At 34.8% G+C, this 17595-nt stretch overlaps 1 protein-coding gene across 1 annotated transcript; it reads left to right on the forward strand.

The window, feature by feature from the left end:
• The first annotated feature begins 6107 nt into the window (after positions 1-6107).
• On the forward strand, positions 6108-7113 carry LOC113043865 (C-C motif chemokine 3-like). Its single transcript, XM_026203443.1, has 3 exons — positions 6108-6268; positions 6634-6751; positions 6848-7113. Exons 1-3 carry the CDS (start codon positions 6115-6117, stop codon positions 6918-6920), a joined length of 345 nt encoding a protein of 114 aa, XP_026059228.1. The 5' UTR covers positions 6108-6114; the 3' UTR covers positions 6921-7113.
• Positions 7114-17595: the final 10482 nt, after the last annotated feature.

Consider the following 17595-nt stretch of genomic DNA (forward strand, 5'->3'; position numbering starts at 1 on the left):
GTAGGTGATAATGGGGCCTGATTCATCCAGCACACAGACAGTTTCCCTTCCTCCAACAGTAATTCTTCAGTAATTAATAATAATAATAATAATAATAAGTTCACTAATTATTATGAAAGTTGTACTTTTGAAAAAAAAAAAAACTATTTTCGATATTGCATTATTTATTTTGAATTAATTTGTTTGTTTAGATGAAAATATACAATAGAAATTGAATGAAAATTAATAACCTATAGTAATGAAGCAATGAATGAATATTTTTATGTGTGTTTGTACAATATATATAACATGTAGCTATACAAGTATTTACACACACATACATATATGTATACACACACACACACACACACACACACATATATCTCTCTAAAAACTGTGTGTGTGTGTGTGTATATATATATATATATATATATATACTAGGGCTGGGCAAGTTAACGCGTTTTTATCGCGTTAACGCATTAATTAATTAACGCCGACAATTAGTTTATCGCGCGTTAACGTACTTTTTATTTTGAAAGTCCGTTGCTCACTGCGTCCACTACACATAGCTAGACTGTAATAAAACAACCGAATACAACACAAACCATGGGTCACAGGAGGGGTGTGATGTTTATCAGTACTTGCTGCTTGGGATGAGCTACAGCGCAAAACAGAAAATCATGTCCAGAGCCGAATTCCATCTGGTAGGAATGACTTGTATAAGCGACTCCTTCTTTTGTCTAAGTTCAATTTGTTTTGTTCTAATTCTGCAGCACTCGCTGCATTTGGCCAGGACGTTGTCAAACGCGCTGTTGTGCAGAGATACTATGACAGAACACTGGAGACTGTGCGCGTTGCAGAGGGCGTGTTCAAAAAGCAGATGTCTCGCAGCAGCTATCATATTTCTTGCGCTATCTGTGCTAAGTGTGCTGTCTTTATTTGAAATGTCCCACTGATGTGCAACAGGAATAAAATGTTTAGCGCACGTGTCAGCAAAATGTCTCTCTTTATCATCTCAATACAAATTTACAAAAAAACCTACCATTCCAAGAAACCGCGTTATTTTTTATTCTTTTATTATGTGTTTTGTGTTTTCTTTCGCTGTCATTCTGTTGTACTGCGGAGCTTCTGTCACGAAAACAAATTCATCCTCATATGTGTAAACATACTTGGCTATAAAGCTCATTCTGATTTTGATTCTGATCTGAAAATGTGAATGACCTTGTGTGTCTAAGCAACTGGCTAGGTGCAGATGAGTAAGTAAATGTAAAGTTGGAAGAATGGATAGGCTAAATGAAGTTAATTTTGTCCACTCAATCTGCATCACTGAAAGTATTTCTTTTTTTTTTTCTTTTTTTTTTTTTTTTGTACTGAGATTCTCAGTCTCTTAAAGGAGATTGATGTTGTTGCTCGGAAGGGGGCAGTTAAAATGTTATGATTGAGGTTCTGGACATAATTTATATATATATATATATATATATATATATATATATATATATATATATATATATATATATATATATATATATATTTTACAAACTAAACAAAACTTTAATGTTTTATTTATACGTTAATGTTATATTTAATTTGATTACATTAATGTTTAAGTTAAGATTTACAAGAAATGTTAACTGCTACTAACTTTTAACTGTTGTAAAAAAGCACTTTATTTGTTTAAAGTTTTGACAAACAAAATTGTATTGCACTTTTGTTCATACAGTAGAACTTTGAAAGAATAAAATTACACAATACACTACTTTTGATTTCATAATTGAATTTTGCGCATGCTGCGATTAATCGCGATTAATCGCAGAAAATCATGCGATTAATCGCGATTAAAATATTTAATCGTTGCCCAGCACTAATATATACACACACACACACACACACACACATATATCTCTCTAAAAACTGTGTGTGTGTGTGTATATATATATATATATATATACACACACACACACACACATATATCTCTCTAAAAACTGCTTGGTTGAAAACAACCCAATTTGGGTTATTTTGGCAACCCAGCGCTTGGTCAAAAAGGGACAAACCCAACGCTGGGTTATTTTAACCATTTAACCTTTATTATGTTTAACCCAGCATGCCTGGTTGCCTTTTTTATGGTTTAAAATTACCACATTGCTATAGGCTAAAATGAACCCAAATCGAGCTAGGCATTTTAAAATCACTTTTACACACAAAATAACTATCAAAGGGTAAATATTTATTAAAAACAAGAGAAAACTGTCAAAAAGTAATGTGCATGTAAGAGGAAATGCAGAAAAGTATGGCATTAACAGCTACAGAGTTTATAAATAAAGGATTGAACATTTGTTGTATATAACTTTTAAGATCAAATTTGACTTTTTTGGGGTACATTTTATATATTGTATAAAAATATACAAAAACACTATTATACAATAATTGTACAATTAGTAATGTTCTTTACAAACTATTCTGGCATGACAGTACACAAATAAACCACAGCATTAACTCTGATATTATAACATTTAACAGACACGTGTGTGAATGACTGTGTAAACTCCATACTAAACACAGAACAAGCTTTTAACATTTTGTTTTTACATATTTCATAGTCCATGAATACAGATCATGCATCACTGTCAGTTTTCATGATCTCTTCAGCATAATTGACGTAGTCATGAAAAAGCCCCATCAGCATGTGACATCTTCTACATCATCCAGGGCAGCGTCCTCTTTTAAAACCACTGGTGCATCAGTTAAGGGGAAAGGATGTCCTCTTCTGTGACCAGCATTCATCCCAGTCACCGCCTGTTCTTCATCAGTGGCCTAAAAAGAGAAAAACATTTGAAAAAAGAAAAAATGTAATTAAAATGATCATAATTTACTCTCCTCCATGTTGGTCCAGACCCATACAAACTCTACTAATTTTTGGAACACAAATGGCTAGTCTGGGAGACCAATATTTTATTTTGAACATACATGTACACTATCATATAATTTAAGATTTATTCATATATAAATATCGGAATGGATAATTTCTACAATATTTGTGAGGCTTGAAAATACAGATTATCTAGACTCTCAGTAGATTAATTTAAAATTATGAGAAAATAAAAAATATATTCATTTGTTTTCTAAAGACAGATAAAAGTTGTATAGGTTTGGAATGACATGAGGGCCAGTAAAAGATTTTTGTGTGAACTATTCCTTTAAGAGGGAAGACCAAGATGACTCTCCAAATCAGACAACTTCAAAGTTGGTTTGAGTTCTGCAATGAAAAACACAGACATCAACAGTTTTCAAAAAAAATAACAATGAAATTATGAAGTTTACATTACTTGCCTTCAAACCGTCTTTCCCTCTCTTCTGAAGAAGCTGAGTAAACTTCTCCTCCTCACACAAACAGGCTTCTGTGTAACTTAGTTAACTCTCGGCTCGAGCACAATGAAGACACGAGCTCAACAAGTCTGAAATATTACACGGAAAACATTACTTTTAACAATTACCACTTCAACAGCCTTAAAACGATTAGGCCTATGCTAGCCTTTATTACATAACATCATTTCCTTTAGGAAACTAACGTACATTTAGTTTAACAACGTCTGCGTATATTTTAATATAAGCTCTTTTATTTCCGCAAAACGTCGAAATACTCCCGGACATAAACAATGAATGATAACTTTGCATTTTGAATCTTTACTTACCATAATGTCTTTCACTTTTCATTTTTCACTTTTCACTCAATATATATATATCCTACATCCAAAATTGCTGTGTAGTAAATTGCATTTTCACTCTGTACACTGAATTGCACACTGTATAGTGAATGAAGAAAGTGCAAAGATTGAGACCAACATTGCTGTGCACTAAATGGCCACCGCAGAACGGTTGTGAGGTGTAGGTGACAGTTTCAGTGGGGTGTTTTTCTCAGAATAAGGGTGGCCTTGATCTATGTGCCTTTTCCAGTGAACCTAATTGACCTTTCTGCTCTTATGGCAAAAAAAAAAAAAATGGAAAAGAAACATTTTAACCCAATTCTTTAAGGGGAATTTTGTTCAGCCAAATTAATGTAGATTAAGTGGATGCCTTTGTACTGCAATTACATAAAGAAACTTTTAAATCACTTCAAGCTGAAATCCAGAAAGAATGATTCAATTCTCACAGAAATCTGTGACTAATAAGAGTTTGATCATATTATTTATTACCAGAGTTGGGTATGATGCATTACAGTAATGTGCGTGGACACATTTATAGGGGAGCTCAGATGGGAAAGACTGTACCTCGTGTTGGTTTTTATATAGATTATTTTAACAGTGAATATTTGTTTTCGACATGACTTACTTCATTTAGTAATAGACACTTCAAGAATTCTTTAGATATACTGTATTTCTGTACATTCATTTTAGTGACTTGTTTCAGGAAGATATTCACAGAGACTGAATGCAGAAATCACAACCTATTTGTTTGATTTATTTTACAAAACCAAAAAGAAAAGTTTTGTAGATATTGGGAGTGCAGTCTATAAAAATAATAGTCTACCTGTGCATTTTTTTCAGTCATTATTAAATTAATGAAAGGACGGACTGAGTCTATAGTGTATTTTATAGGTTTTACAACTTGAAAAATAAAGTAAACTTGAAAGTTACTTGAAAGTAATTAGTAATCTAATTACAGTACTTTTAAAATGCTGTAATCATTAATGTAATCAAATTACAATTTTAAAGTAATTAGTAATTTGTAGTGGATTACTTTTTTTAGTAACTTACTATGTATCTCACATCAAAATAAGTCAAACTATATATATATATATATATATATATATATATATATATATATATATATATACACACACACATTTACACATTCTACAGAGTATTTCCATGTGTGCCATTTACTGCAAATGAAAATGAGGGTACAAATTGTACAAAAAACCACATGCCAAAAGCGCTGAACACGAAGATCTTGATCATTATCAGGTTGAGCTAATGTTTGCTGAGATGCATCACCTTCATCTTACAACTTCTCATGACTTTCCATGGTTTCTACAGAAGAATGACTCTGTATTAATGTGCATTTTAGGTAGATCAAGATCAAAAAATGTTGAAACCTCATATGGACACTGGGTGAAATACCAAAACACGTAAATCAATTTATCATGGAAATAAGATCATAAGAGATTCAAAAGATCAGACAGACAAATCTTATATAATGATAATGATTCTTTAAGCAGTTAAGAACACTATATATATGAGAACAAATTAGATCATATTTGTGGGATCTTGATTAGAATTATTACACATATCAGTATATACAAGGAATCAGCTAAATAAGTAAAACTTATGAATGACCTATAGAAAATGTAAATAATTAATTTATAGAATAAATCATCTAAATTTATTGGGATAGCATAATAATAATTATGTTTTAATATTTCAATGTCAAATAATTAATATTTATAATATTTGAATAATTTTATTTAAAATATATCATGTTTTTTTTAATTATTCAATAGAACATGACAAATAATTACATTAGATTAAATAATACATATGCAATATTTATATAATACATAAATATATTTGAAATATATTAAATTTTTAATTGAATTGAATTTAAATGTAAATATATTTGCATCAGGATTTTCTCATGTTAGGTAATCGGTTAAGTGTTCTTTATGTTCATGAATTATGCATGAAGTTATAACAAAGCATTTCCATTGTGTATTACAACACGTTTCCAATGCCGTTTAAAATTTGCATAATGAAAATCCATGTCAGTGGTCATGTACTTTTTGTCACTTTGTAAATGCAGACTGTGGAAAGTGAATTTGCCACATGGAATCGATGAATTAGCCCATAGTCCTTCTGTGATTTGGACATAAAGGGTGGTACAAGAGTAAAAAAATCTTTTTTAAATTTCCTGTGATGAGCATCAGCAAAAAATCTGCACTCTCTGAGGATGTTCTGGAAACTTCTGACACCTGTATTTTATCTTCTCACGATCTCTGTTTGCAAAAAGCATAGAAACCCAGTTTAGCAAATATGATTCTCCGTGTGGGCTTTGAAGAAGAGGAGGGGGACTGCAGTACACTTCCTTATCAAACCACAGATCTGAGCTGCTATCTAGCATCACGTCCGAAAGCATTTAAAAATGTGGTGCAGACTCAGGTTGTCTCAGACAACTGAAACAACTCATTACCAAAGCGTGAAGAAGATCGATTTCAAATCTGAAACCATGAGGGCATCATCTATGTGTCTGTTGTTCGGGCTGGTCCTGCTGATGGCATTGACTTCTGAGGCTCAACGTAAGATCTTTTGAAGTACTGTCTTTGCTTCTGACTAAATTGTTATCTATATAAGACATAAACGTACATATAAATTTAAAGTGACTAAAATGGATACAGCCAGGTAACATAATGGAATCTCGTGCATGTTTCATTTTAGCATGTTCAATTAACTTTACAGTATATTCTCCTATAAGCAACAAAACATATATAGAGCTTAAAAGAATGCAGAAACAAACCAATATGCTGATTAACCATGCAGATATGATCCTTCATGGTTCTAGAAAGGATGATGTTCTGAAGGATGAGTAATATCAACTCATATTAAAATGTGACATATTTGATATATGTATTTATATATATTTTTTATTTTATTTTGCCACCAGCAGTTGCCGCTGCAGTTCCGGAGCGTTGTTGCTTCAATTTTATCGACTTCCAAATTCCAGTCACAAAAATTGTTACTGCATTGAAGACAGGTGAACAATGCCCTTCCCCTGGCATTGTGTAAGTATTTAACTCTGAAATCCATAATTTAGAAAAATATATATAAAACATATTACAAAATAAAAAAAAGAAACTTATATAAACTTTCACCCTCAGGGTTACAACACCAAGAACGGAATTTTGTGTGAATCCAGACGAGGAATGGATTAAGAAAGTAGTGAAGCCATGAAACCGTGAAGCTTAAAACATGTGCACAAAATAATACTGTTATTGCTTTATTCAACAGTCCTTTCCTATCAAATGTTTTTTTTTTTTTCATCTCCCCATAAAAACTGTGAGATACTGAATGTCGAAATGTCTTTTGAATGTCTTTTAATCTTGGCTTAATCTATGCAAATAAATATTAAAATGCAATGAGATTACCTGGTGTCAGACTAATTTGAATGTTCAAAATATGAATTACTAGCATAAATAATGTGAAAGACAGCATGACTGTCATCAGCATAAACCCATTGTTTAATAATGTACCCTTCTAAGAAAATAAAAAGTTAGCCTAACATGAAAAAACTATTGGCAGTTAGCCTAATTAAAATAAAGGCAAACACATATACTCCTACTAATACTTATAAAACATGTTTTACATAATGACAAACATGAAAATATATAATTTGTGATCAATGAAAGATATTTCCCTTTACAGTAGTTTTAGATATAACTCATTTAGGTTGAATAACCAAGCCATTAAGAGGAAACAAACTGCTTTCGGCTCAGCTTAAGAATATGTTTAGAGACATATCTGTATTGTTTTTTGTGTTATAGTGCCCCTATTATGGGTTATGAAAGGTTCATATTTTAGTTTGGGGAGTTCCAAACAACAGATCGATTGCATGCAAGATCAAAAATAAATAAATTAAGTAATTCAATTAAATAATAGGCTACTTTCATTGACTATGTGTGAGGGTGACCGTATTTTAGTTTTTCAAAAAGAGGACAGTAGGGGGCGGGTTTGTGGGTGGGGGCAGGAGACGGATTTTGCCTGACTTTGCATATGGTTGTTTGCGTGTTTTGTTTTTAGAATAAATAAAAATAAAATATGTCAAGAGAATAGGGAAAGTAAAGGTTCTTCACTTTTTAAATACAACAAGTAGTTAGAATAGAAATATAATAGAGCGTGCAGCTGTTAGAGGGTTAGAGAGTTAGAGGGTCAAATGAAGATGAAAGAGATGTATTTTCAGCCGTTTCTTAAAAATGATTAAGGAGTCGGCTGCTTGGAATGAGTCATTCCACCAGGAGGGAACAGTTAATGAAAAATTCCATCAAAATTTTATCACAGGTTGAACACAATTTTTAAAAATACAGATTATATTTTATGCAATAGCCTTTTTGGAAGACAAAAACAAAAACAACAACCTTTAACCCACTTGAAAAAAACTACCCATGTCAACAGTTTAAAAGTATCCCAAGTCTGTAGAAAAAAACAAGGACTTGGCAAGCCTGCATTAAGTGGGATTTAATAAACAGCCAAATCCTGGACTTATTAGGTGTAAAGAAATCCTGGCCAGATATGTCCGGGGAAAAGAGGACGCATGTTAACCCTGTATAATAAACATTTATTTAACCTTACATGCTCTACGACTCCCAAACAATTCCCTCCATGATTGATTTTTCCAAATCCCTCCTTTGCATGATGCTAATCTGTGGTGATTGGGCCGATTGGTCTCATTTCCATTTCATCAAGCCTGTTTCAATGATTCAGGGTGGACTCTTTCATTTGTGGGAAAATAACTTTATACACGGTGGACATTCCGATTTAAAACTTTGCAGAAAGTTGTCATTCACTTAGAGATGTTAAACACTGCATGGAAGGTAATTTTCAAAAATCCATAATGGGGCACTTTAAAAGGTTCAATTCAACTAGAAGATTTGTTCGTGGTTATAGGCAGTGGTATAATAACTTAGTAATAATAATTTGTTGCATTAATTTTTTTTGGTAGAAGGCCTGTTGCTTTACTTTAGTATTTATATTTCAGCCAACTTTTACTTTTGCTCCACTACATTTCCTAATTAAAATGTATACTTTTACTCCGATACATTTCCCTTGAAGCATATTCGTTACTTAGCCTACTACAAAATAGGTAGAAGCCAGAATAACACGGGCTGCAGGAAAGCAGGTTTGACGAATTAGTGGTCAAACATCTGTGCTCAAGTGCAAACAAATGTGTGCACAACCACGGATGATTCATTTTCAAGTGTGCGGTCAGACCTTATCAAGTAAGCTATATCACCAGATCACTGAGTGCATGCACGTTGATTTATCAGTCTATTTAAACTCAAATTTCCAGCCACTCTGAATTGTAGATGACAAAAATGCTTATGCATGCTTTTTATATTTAATACAGTTCACTTCAACAAGGATCACAGCAGTGTTTTGTGTCTCTGAGCAATGGGCGGTGTTTACTGATTGAATGAATGTGATTTTTGAATGAATTGGTTGAATAAATGAGTGTTATGTAGAATAAATGATTCTGTGTTTCACTCATTAACACAGTCAAATGCTTGTTTCTGATTGAATTAGCCATTTGAATAAATCAGTAGAATCTCAATGACTCACAGTCACTTCCTGTCACTTTCTGGCAGTTTTAATTTCACATTTCGACTATTATTAAAATGTTTTACATTTCAGATATCAGTATTCAACCTTTTATGTTAAAAAAACAAGTATTAGGCCTATTTATGCATCTGTAACTGCAGTTTAAATACATCCATGTCCCTTCTGAGATACATAAACTGTGTAAATACATCTAAATGCTATTTCAGACGTATATTCCAGAAACACAGATGAAATACTTCTTATTCTTACCCAAAAATACAAAATGGAAGAAAGTTAAAACTGAACACAATCTTGCTACTCAAGCCATGTATGAACATTAATATATATATTTATTTGCTTCTTTTCCATTTTGCATTGACTTGTGTTTTTACTTTCAATACATGATTTAAAAAAAAAAAAAAAAATACATACTTAAGTACAATAAATATCAGATACTTTAAGACTCTTACTCAAGTAATATTCTAAACGGTGACTTCAACTTCTACCAAATTAATTTTCTGGTAAAATATCTGTACTTTTACTTGAGTATGGCTTTCAGATACTTTATACACCACTGATTGCAGGTCCAGGAAACTCAATAGAGGTGGGCGTTTAAAACCGTGAGCATCAAACCTCAGATCTGAGTTTCTATAACATCACACTGGGGAAATATCTGAATTGTGAAGCAGACTCTAATACACAAAATCTCATCAAAGACTGCAGATCAAATTCAGATCATAAACCATGAGAACGTCTTTTGTTCTGGCGTTCGGACTGGTACTGCTGATGGCCTGGATTTCTGAGAATCAAAGTAAGTTTAAAAGTTATTTACATATTTATAAAGGTGTACACAATTTACAGTAACACAAGGATACCTTTGTTCTGAAGAAATCAATCATATTTGGTATAAAATCTTTTTTTTTGTTTTTTTTTTTTTTGTTTAACCACCAGCTCAAGCTTCTCCCGTCTCTGAAAGGTGTTATTTCACGTTCATAAGACTTCCGCAAAAAAATAAATAAAATTGTCACAAAAATGTAAACAAATACTAAATGTGAACTTTTTCCTTCAGGGTTCCAACATCTATAGGCAAATTTTGTGTGAAAGGACCAGGAAACGTTATATCACCTAATCTCCAAAATATATCCCGGCAAACCACACAACCGGAAGAAAACAGATCCTACTCCAAAGACAACCACCTGAAGAAAACGGATCCTACCCTAAAGGCAACAGATCCTACCCCAAAGACGACCGCCCTACCGGAGAAAACAGATCATACCCCAAAGATGACCGCCCTACAGAAGAAAACAGATCCTACACCAAAGAAAACCACCCTACCGAAGAAAACCGACCCTACACCAAAGACAACTGCCTTACAGAAGAAAGCAGACCCTACACCAAAGACGACCGCTCTACTGAAGAAAACAGACCCTACCCCAAAGAAAACCACCCTACCAGAGAAAACAGACCCTACGCCAAAGACAACTGCCTTACAGAAGAAAGCAGACCCTACACCAAAGACTAACGCTCTACTGAAGAAAACAGACCCTACCCCAAAGAAAACCACCCTACCGAAGAAAACAGACCCTACGCCAAAGACAACTGCCTTACAGAAGAAAGCAGACCCTACACCAAAGACTAACGCTCTACTGAAGAAAACAGACCCTACCCCAAAGAAAACCACCCTACCGAAGAAAACGGACCCTACGCCAAAGAAAACCACTGCCCTTCCGAAGAAAACAGACCCTACGCCAAAGAAAACCACTGCCCTACTGAAGAAAACAGACCCTACGCCAAAGAAAACCAGTGCCCTACCGAAGAAAACAGACCCTATGCCAAAGAAAACCACCCTACCGAAGAAAACAGACCCTACGCCAAAGAAAACCACTGCCCTACCGAAGAAAACAGACCCTACGCCAAAGAAAACCACTGCCCTACCGAAGAAAACAGACCCTACGCCAAAGAAAACCACCCAAATAAAACCGATCCTACCCGTAACAACACATCAAGTAGAAATATCCTACCCCCGAAACAGCCGCCGTTATTGCTAATTTTTGTGAGTTCTGTTGTCCAACTAGATCAGAAAATGGGACATTACAATTGTCTAGTGCTACAAAGACCCATAAGAACCTCCAAATACTTTTCTGCTGTTTTCTGAAGGAGCGGAATTGATGTTTTGTTATATTTGTCAAGTGTGGTTTTATGCTCATGTTTTTAGTACCGAGACAAAATAAAACATTTAACAACCTCAAAAACAGTGTTGGACCACTGATAATACTGATAAGAAAACATGACAACACGACCAGTATCAGCATAACATCTCATGTTTAATATTGTACAGTTAGGCAGAAAGAATAACAGTTGAAGATATAAACATGTAGAAATATAATCAGAAATTGAAAATTGTTTACATATACAAACAACAATAATAAGAAAACAAACATGTCTAGAGCCATGTTCAGGTCTACCGTTAAAAAGAAAAAGTGATGAGTGGTTAAAGGAATTTTTTTTAAATTCTTTTTCCCAGAATACTGTTCTACTAAAACCTTAAACGAAACGTACTTCAGAGCGTCTGTGTGGATTAGCATTCCACGACAGGAAGAACGGAGTGTTTTCGAACTTGCATATCGACAAACCTGCAAAATATATAATAGTGTGTGATCACATGAGGCATACAGGGACTCTTTATTGTCCTTTGCATCAAGAGTTTTGTGCACGTTGCTGTCTATGTTTGGCATGTGTTAGACCTGGAGCCTGCGTGTTATAACTCTAAACTATCCAACGGAAACAAAAGAGCTCTCCCGTTCTCATTTCTATTTGGAATGTAAAGCGGGTTTATTATAAAGGGTAATCTGAGTAAGTATGGCTAAAATAAAATCTGTTTAGATATACTGAACTCACTCAGGTTAAAAACTGACCATCAAGCCCTGATCTTGGACCAGCCATAACAACTAAAAATCCAAGTCCCAACTATTAAAATGAAACAAACTGGTCTCAGATCAGTTTAGGAATAGGTTGAGGGACATCTGACATAATCGGTTCACAATAAAAAACTAAACTAAACAAAACGGGCAGAAACAGTCTGCAATTTTAAGGCAGAATGTTCGAGCAACATCCTATAATGTTATTGTAATTATTTTATATCCACCCATATCAAAAAATGACTATTGTTATTATTTATGTTGACAATCATGCCATTTTGTATTACACCATCTATGGTAGGGACACAATTATCTACGTACACAGCCAGGAAATGGATTTTAAAAACATGGAAAACTGTTATTGTCATAATTTAGCTGTGCAATAATGTTAAAACAAGTCTTTAAATGTTTATGACCCCAAAGAAACACACAAGCCACACACACTAGCTGAAATCAAAGACCATAAACCATCTATCCTTAGCGTTGCTTTTCAACACATGCATGCTTAGCTCTGTAAAAACTCGTTGCACTTGCTTCCGTCCGTCTGAGTCATCCTCCATCACACCCATCCAAACCTACCACGAGACCTTCTTCACACTAAGATGTGTTGAAAATGTCAGAAATGATTTTACTATTTAAAATATCTGAATATATTTTAAAATGTAATTTATTCATGTGATCAAAGCTGTATTTTCAGCATAATTACTCCAGTCTTCAGTGTCACATGATCCTTCAGAAATCATTCTAATATTCTGATTATCAATATTTGAAAGAGATGAGTACACTCTCACATCCACATTTTCACACATGCATCCTCACACACACACTCTCTCTCAAACGCATCCTCACACTTATATAATCTCAGATACACACACTCTCACAAGTTTCCTCACTCATACACACACTCTCACATCCATACTCGCGCGCACGCACGCACGCACGCACGCACACACACACACACACACACACACACGCATCCTCACACACTCTTAGAGACACTCTCACACGCATCTTCACACACAGTTACACACTCTAACATAGACAGTTACACATGCATCCTCACACACACTCAAACACACACACACACACACGTTTGTTTTTGTGAAAAGTGGGGACATCCCATAGGCGTAATGGTTTTTATAATGTAGGAACTGTATGTTCTATCGCGCTTCACCAACCCTACCCCTAACCCTAACCCTAACCCTCAAAGGAAACTTTGTGCATTTTTACTTTCTCAAAAAAACCTCATTCTGTATGATATATAAGTGTTTTGAAAAATGGGGACATGGGTTATGTCCTCATAAGTCACCCTCTCCTTGTAATACCTGTGTCATACCCATGTCATTACACAGAGTTGTGTCCTGATATGTCACAAAAACATGCCCACACACACACACACACACATTCTAATACAAACATCCACACACTCTCACATAGACAGTTACACATGCATCCTCACACACTTTCATACACACACACTCTCACACGCATCTTCACACACACAGTTACACACTTTCACATACTCTTACAAATGCATCCTTACACTCACACACTCTCACATACACATTCTCACACACTCATCCTCACACACACACCCACACACCCCTCACACACATTCTAATACAAACATCCACACACTCTAACATAGACAGTTACACATGCATCCTCACACACACACACACGCACACTACTAACACACTCTCACACGCATCTTCACACACAGTTACACACTTTCACACACTCTTACAAATGTATCCTTACACTCACACACTCTCACATACACAATCTCAGACACACATCCTCACACACACACACACACACACACACTCTAATACAAACATCCACACACTCTCACATAGACAGTAACACATGCATCCTCACACACTCTCATACAAACACACTCTGACACGCATCTTCACACACACAGTTACACACTTGCACATACTCTTACAAATGCATCCTTACACTCACACACTCTCACATACACATTTTCTCACAGACACACACACTCTCACACACACATCCTTATACAAACATCCACACACTCTCACATAGACAGTCACACATGCATCCTCACACACACTCTCACACACACTAACACACTCTCACGTGCATGCCTACACACGCTTCTAGGGCTGCATGATTAATCACATGTGTTTTTCAGGCGTGTCTCATCAGTAAAGCCGGTCCAGTGATTAGTAGTAACTATCCATCACCTGTTTTCAAATCGAACAAAATTGAATACAGAGAGCTGTAGTTCACTGATAAGCTACGCAATATCCTGTTCATAATCAAATGAGATTCATCTGCAAACGCATCAGACAACCACATGTGATTAATCGTGCAGTCCTACATGTATCCTCACACAACACACTCTCTTACACTGTCACAACCTTCTTAGTCTGCCTCACACACAACAACCTCTCACATACTACTTTATAGCAAACATCCACCACAAGCATGTCCATTACAACTTCTTATTGTTCTGCTTTTATTTAATGGTATTTTTCCGGCACCCCAGCTGCCGGAATTTTACTGTTTTTTTACAGGATTTTTTTTTTTTACAGTGTATTTAACCTTACATGCTCTACGACTCCCAAACAATTCCCTCCATGATTGATTTTTCCAAATCCCTCCTTTGCATGAGGCTAATCTGTGGTGATTGGGCCGATTGGTCTCATTTCCATTTCATCAAGCCTGTTTCAATGATTCAGGGTGGATTCTTTCATTTGTGGGAAAATAACTTTATACACGGTGGACATTCCGATTTAAAACTTTGCAGAAAGTTGTCATTCACTTAGAGCTGTTACACACTGCATGGAGGGTAATTTTCAAAAATCCATAATGGGGCACTTTAAATGGTTACATTCAACTAGATGATTTGTTTGTGGTTATAGGCAGTAGTGTAATAACTTAGTGATAATAATTTGTTGCATTAATTATTTTTTGGTAGAAGGCCTATTGCTTTACTTGAGTGTTTATATTTCAGCCAACCTTTACTTTTTCTTCACTACATTTCCTAATTAAAATGGATATTTTTACTCCGATACATTTCCCTTGAAGAATATTTGTTTCTTAGCCTACTACAAAATAGGTAGAAGCCAGAATAACACGGGCTGCAGGAAAGCAGGTTTGACGAATTAGTGGTCAAACATCTGTGCTGAAGTGCAAACAAATGTGTGCACAACCACGGATGATTCATTTTCAAGTGTGCGGTCAGACCTTATCAAGTAAGCTATATCACCAGATCACTGAGTGCATGCACGTTGATTTATCAGTCTATTTAAACTCAAATTTCCAGCCACTCTGAATTGTATATGGCAAAAATGCTTATGCATGCTTTTTATATTTAATACAGTTCACTTCAACAAGGATCACAGCAGTGTTTTGTGTCTCTGAGCAATGGGCGGTGTTTACTGATTGAATGAATGTGATTTTTGAATGAATTGGTTGAATAAATGAGTGTTATGTAGAATAAATGATTCTGTGTTTCACTCATTAACACAGTCAAATGCTTGTTTTTGATTGAATTAGCCGTTTGAATAAATCAGTAGAATCTCAATGACTCACAGTCACTTCCTGTCACTTTCTGGCAGTTTTAATTTCACATTTTGACTATTTTTAAAATGTTTTAAATTGAAGATATCAGTATTCAACCTTTTATGTTAAAAAAACAAGTATTAGGCCTATTTATGCATCTGTAACTGCAGTTTAAATACATCCATGTCCCCTCTGAGATACATAAACTGTGTAAATACATCTAAATGCTATTTCAGACGTATATTCCAGAAACACAGATGAAATACTTCTTATTCTTACCCAAAAATACAAAATGGAAGAAAGTTAAAACTGAACACAATCTTGCTACTCAAGCTGTGTATGAACATATATATATATATATATATATATATATATATATATATATATATATATATATATATATATATATATATATATATATATATATATATATACATACATACATACATATATATATGCTTCTTTTCCATTTTGCATTGACTTGTACTTTTACTTTCAATACTTTTCGTACTTAAGTACAATAAATATCACATACTTAAAGACTTTTACTCAAGTAAAAATTCTAAATGGTGTATTCAACTTCTACCAAAATAATTTTCTGGTAAAATATCTGTACTTTTACTTGAGTATGGCTTTCAGATACTTTATACACCACTGATTGCAGGTCCAGGAAACGCAGTAGTGTTGGGCGTTTAAACCGTGAGCATCAAACCTCAGATCTGAGTTTGTATAACATCACTCTGGGGAAATATTTTAAGTGTGCAGCAGACTCTACTACACAAATTTTTCTTCAAAATTTCATCAAAGACTGCAGATCAAATTCAGATCATAATCCATGAGAATGTCTTGTGTTCTGGCGTTTGGACTGGTACTGCTAATGACCTGGACTTCTGAGAATCAAAGTAAGTTTAAAAGAGTTATTTACATATTTATAAAGGTGTACAGAATTTACAGTAACACAAGGATACCTTTGTTCTGAAGAAATCAATCATATTTAGTATAAAATATGTTGTTGTTTATTTTAACCAACAGCTCAAGCTTCTCCCATCTCTGAAAGGTGTTATTTCATGTTCATAGATTTGTACATACAGCAAATATATATATATTTATTTATTTATTTACCAAATACTAAATGTAAACTTTCTCCTTCAGGGTTTCAACATCTATAGGCAAATTTTGTGTGAAAGGACCAGGAAACGTTATATCACCTAATCTCCAAAATATATCCCGGCAAACCACACAACCGGAAGAAAACAGATCCTACTCCAAAGACAACCACCTGAAGAAAACGGATCCTACCCTAAAGGCAACAGAACCTACCCCAAAGACGACTGCCCTACCGGAGAAAACAGATCATACCCCAAAGACGACCGCCCTACAGAAGAAAACAGATCCTACACCAAAGAAAACCATGGCCCTACCGAAGAAAACCGACCCTACACCAAAGACAACTGCCCTACCAAAGAAAACATACCCTACGCCAAAGAAAACCACTGCCCTACCGAAGAAAACAGATCCTACACCAAAGAAAACCACCCTACCCAAGAAAACAGACCCTACGCCAAAGAAATACACTGCCCTTCCGAAGAAAACAGACCCTACGCCAAAGAAAACCACTGCCCTACCGAAGAAAACAGACCCTACACCAAAGAAAACCACCCAAAGAAAACCGATCCTACCAGTAATAACACGCAAAGAAGACATATCCTACCCCCGAAACAGCCAGAATTATTGCTAATTTTTGTGAGTTCTGTTGTCCAACTAGATCAGAGAATGGGTCATTACAATTGTCTAGTGCTACAAAGACCCATAAGAACCTCCAAATACTTTTCTGCTGTTTTCTGAAGGAGCGGAAT

This window comes from Carassius auratus, chromosome 25, assembly GCF_003368295.1.
Source record: "Carassius auratus strain Wakin chromosome 25, ASM336829v1, whole genome shotgun sequence".
Classification (NCBI taxonomy): Eukaryota; Metazoa; Chordata; class Actinopteri; order Cypriniformes; family Cyprinidae; genus Carassius; species Carassius auratus.

What these genes read in the sequence shown, in the direction of transcription:
- LOC113043865 (XM_026203443.1), top strand. Translation starts at nt 6,115, where the DNA reads ATGTGGTGCAGACTCAGGTTGTCTCAGACAACTGAAACAACTCATTAC. An exon ending in ATTGACTTCTGAGGCTCAAC is followed by an intron (nt 6,269 to 6,633) that starts GTAAGATCTTTT and finishes TTTTGCCACCAG; the next exon opens with CAGTTGCCGCTGCAGTTCCG. An exon ending in TGCCCTTCCCCTGGCATTGT is followed by an intron (nt 6,752 to 6,847) that starts GTAAGTATTTAA and finishes TTTCACCCTCAG; the next exon opens with GGTTACAACACCAAGAACGG.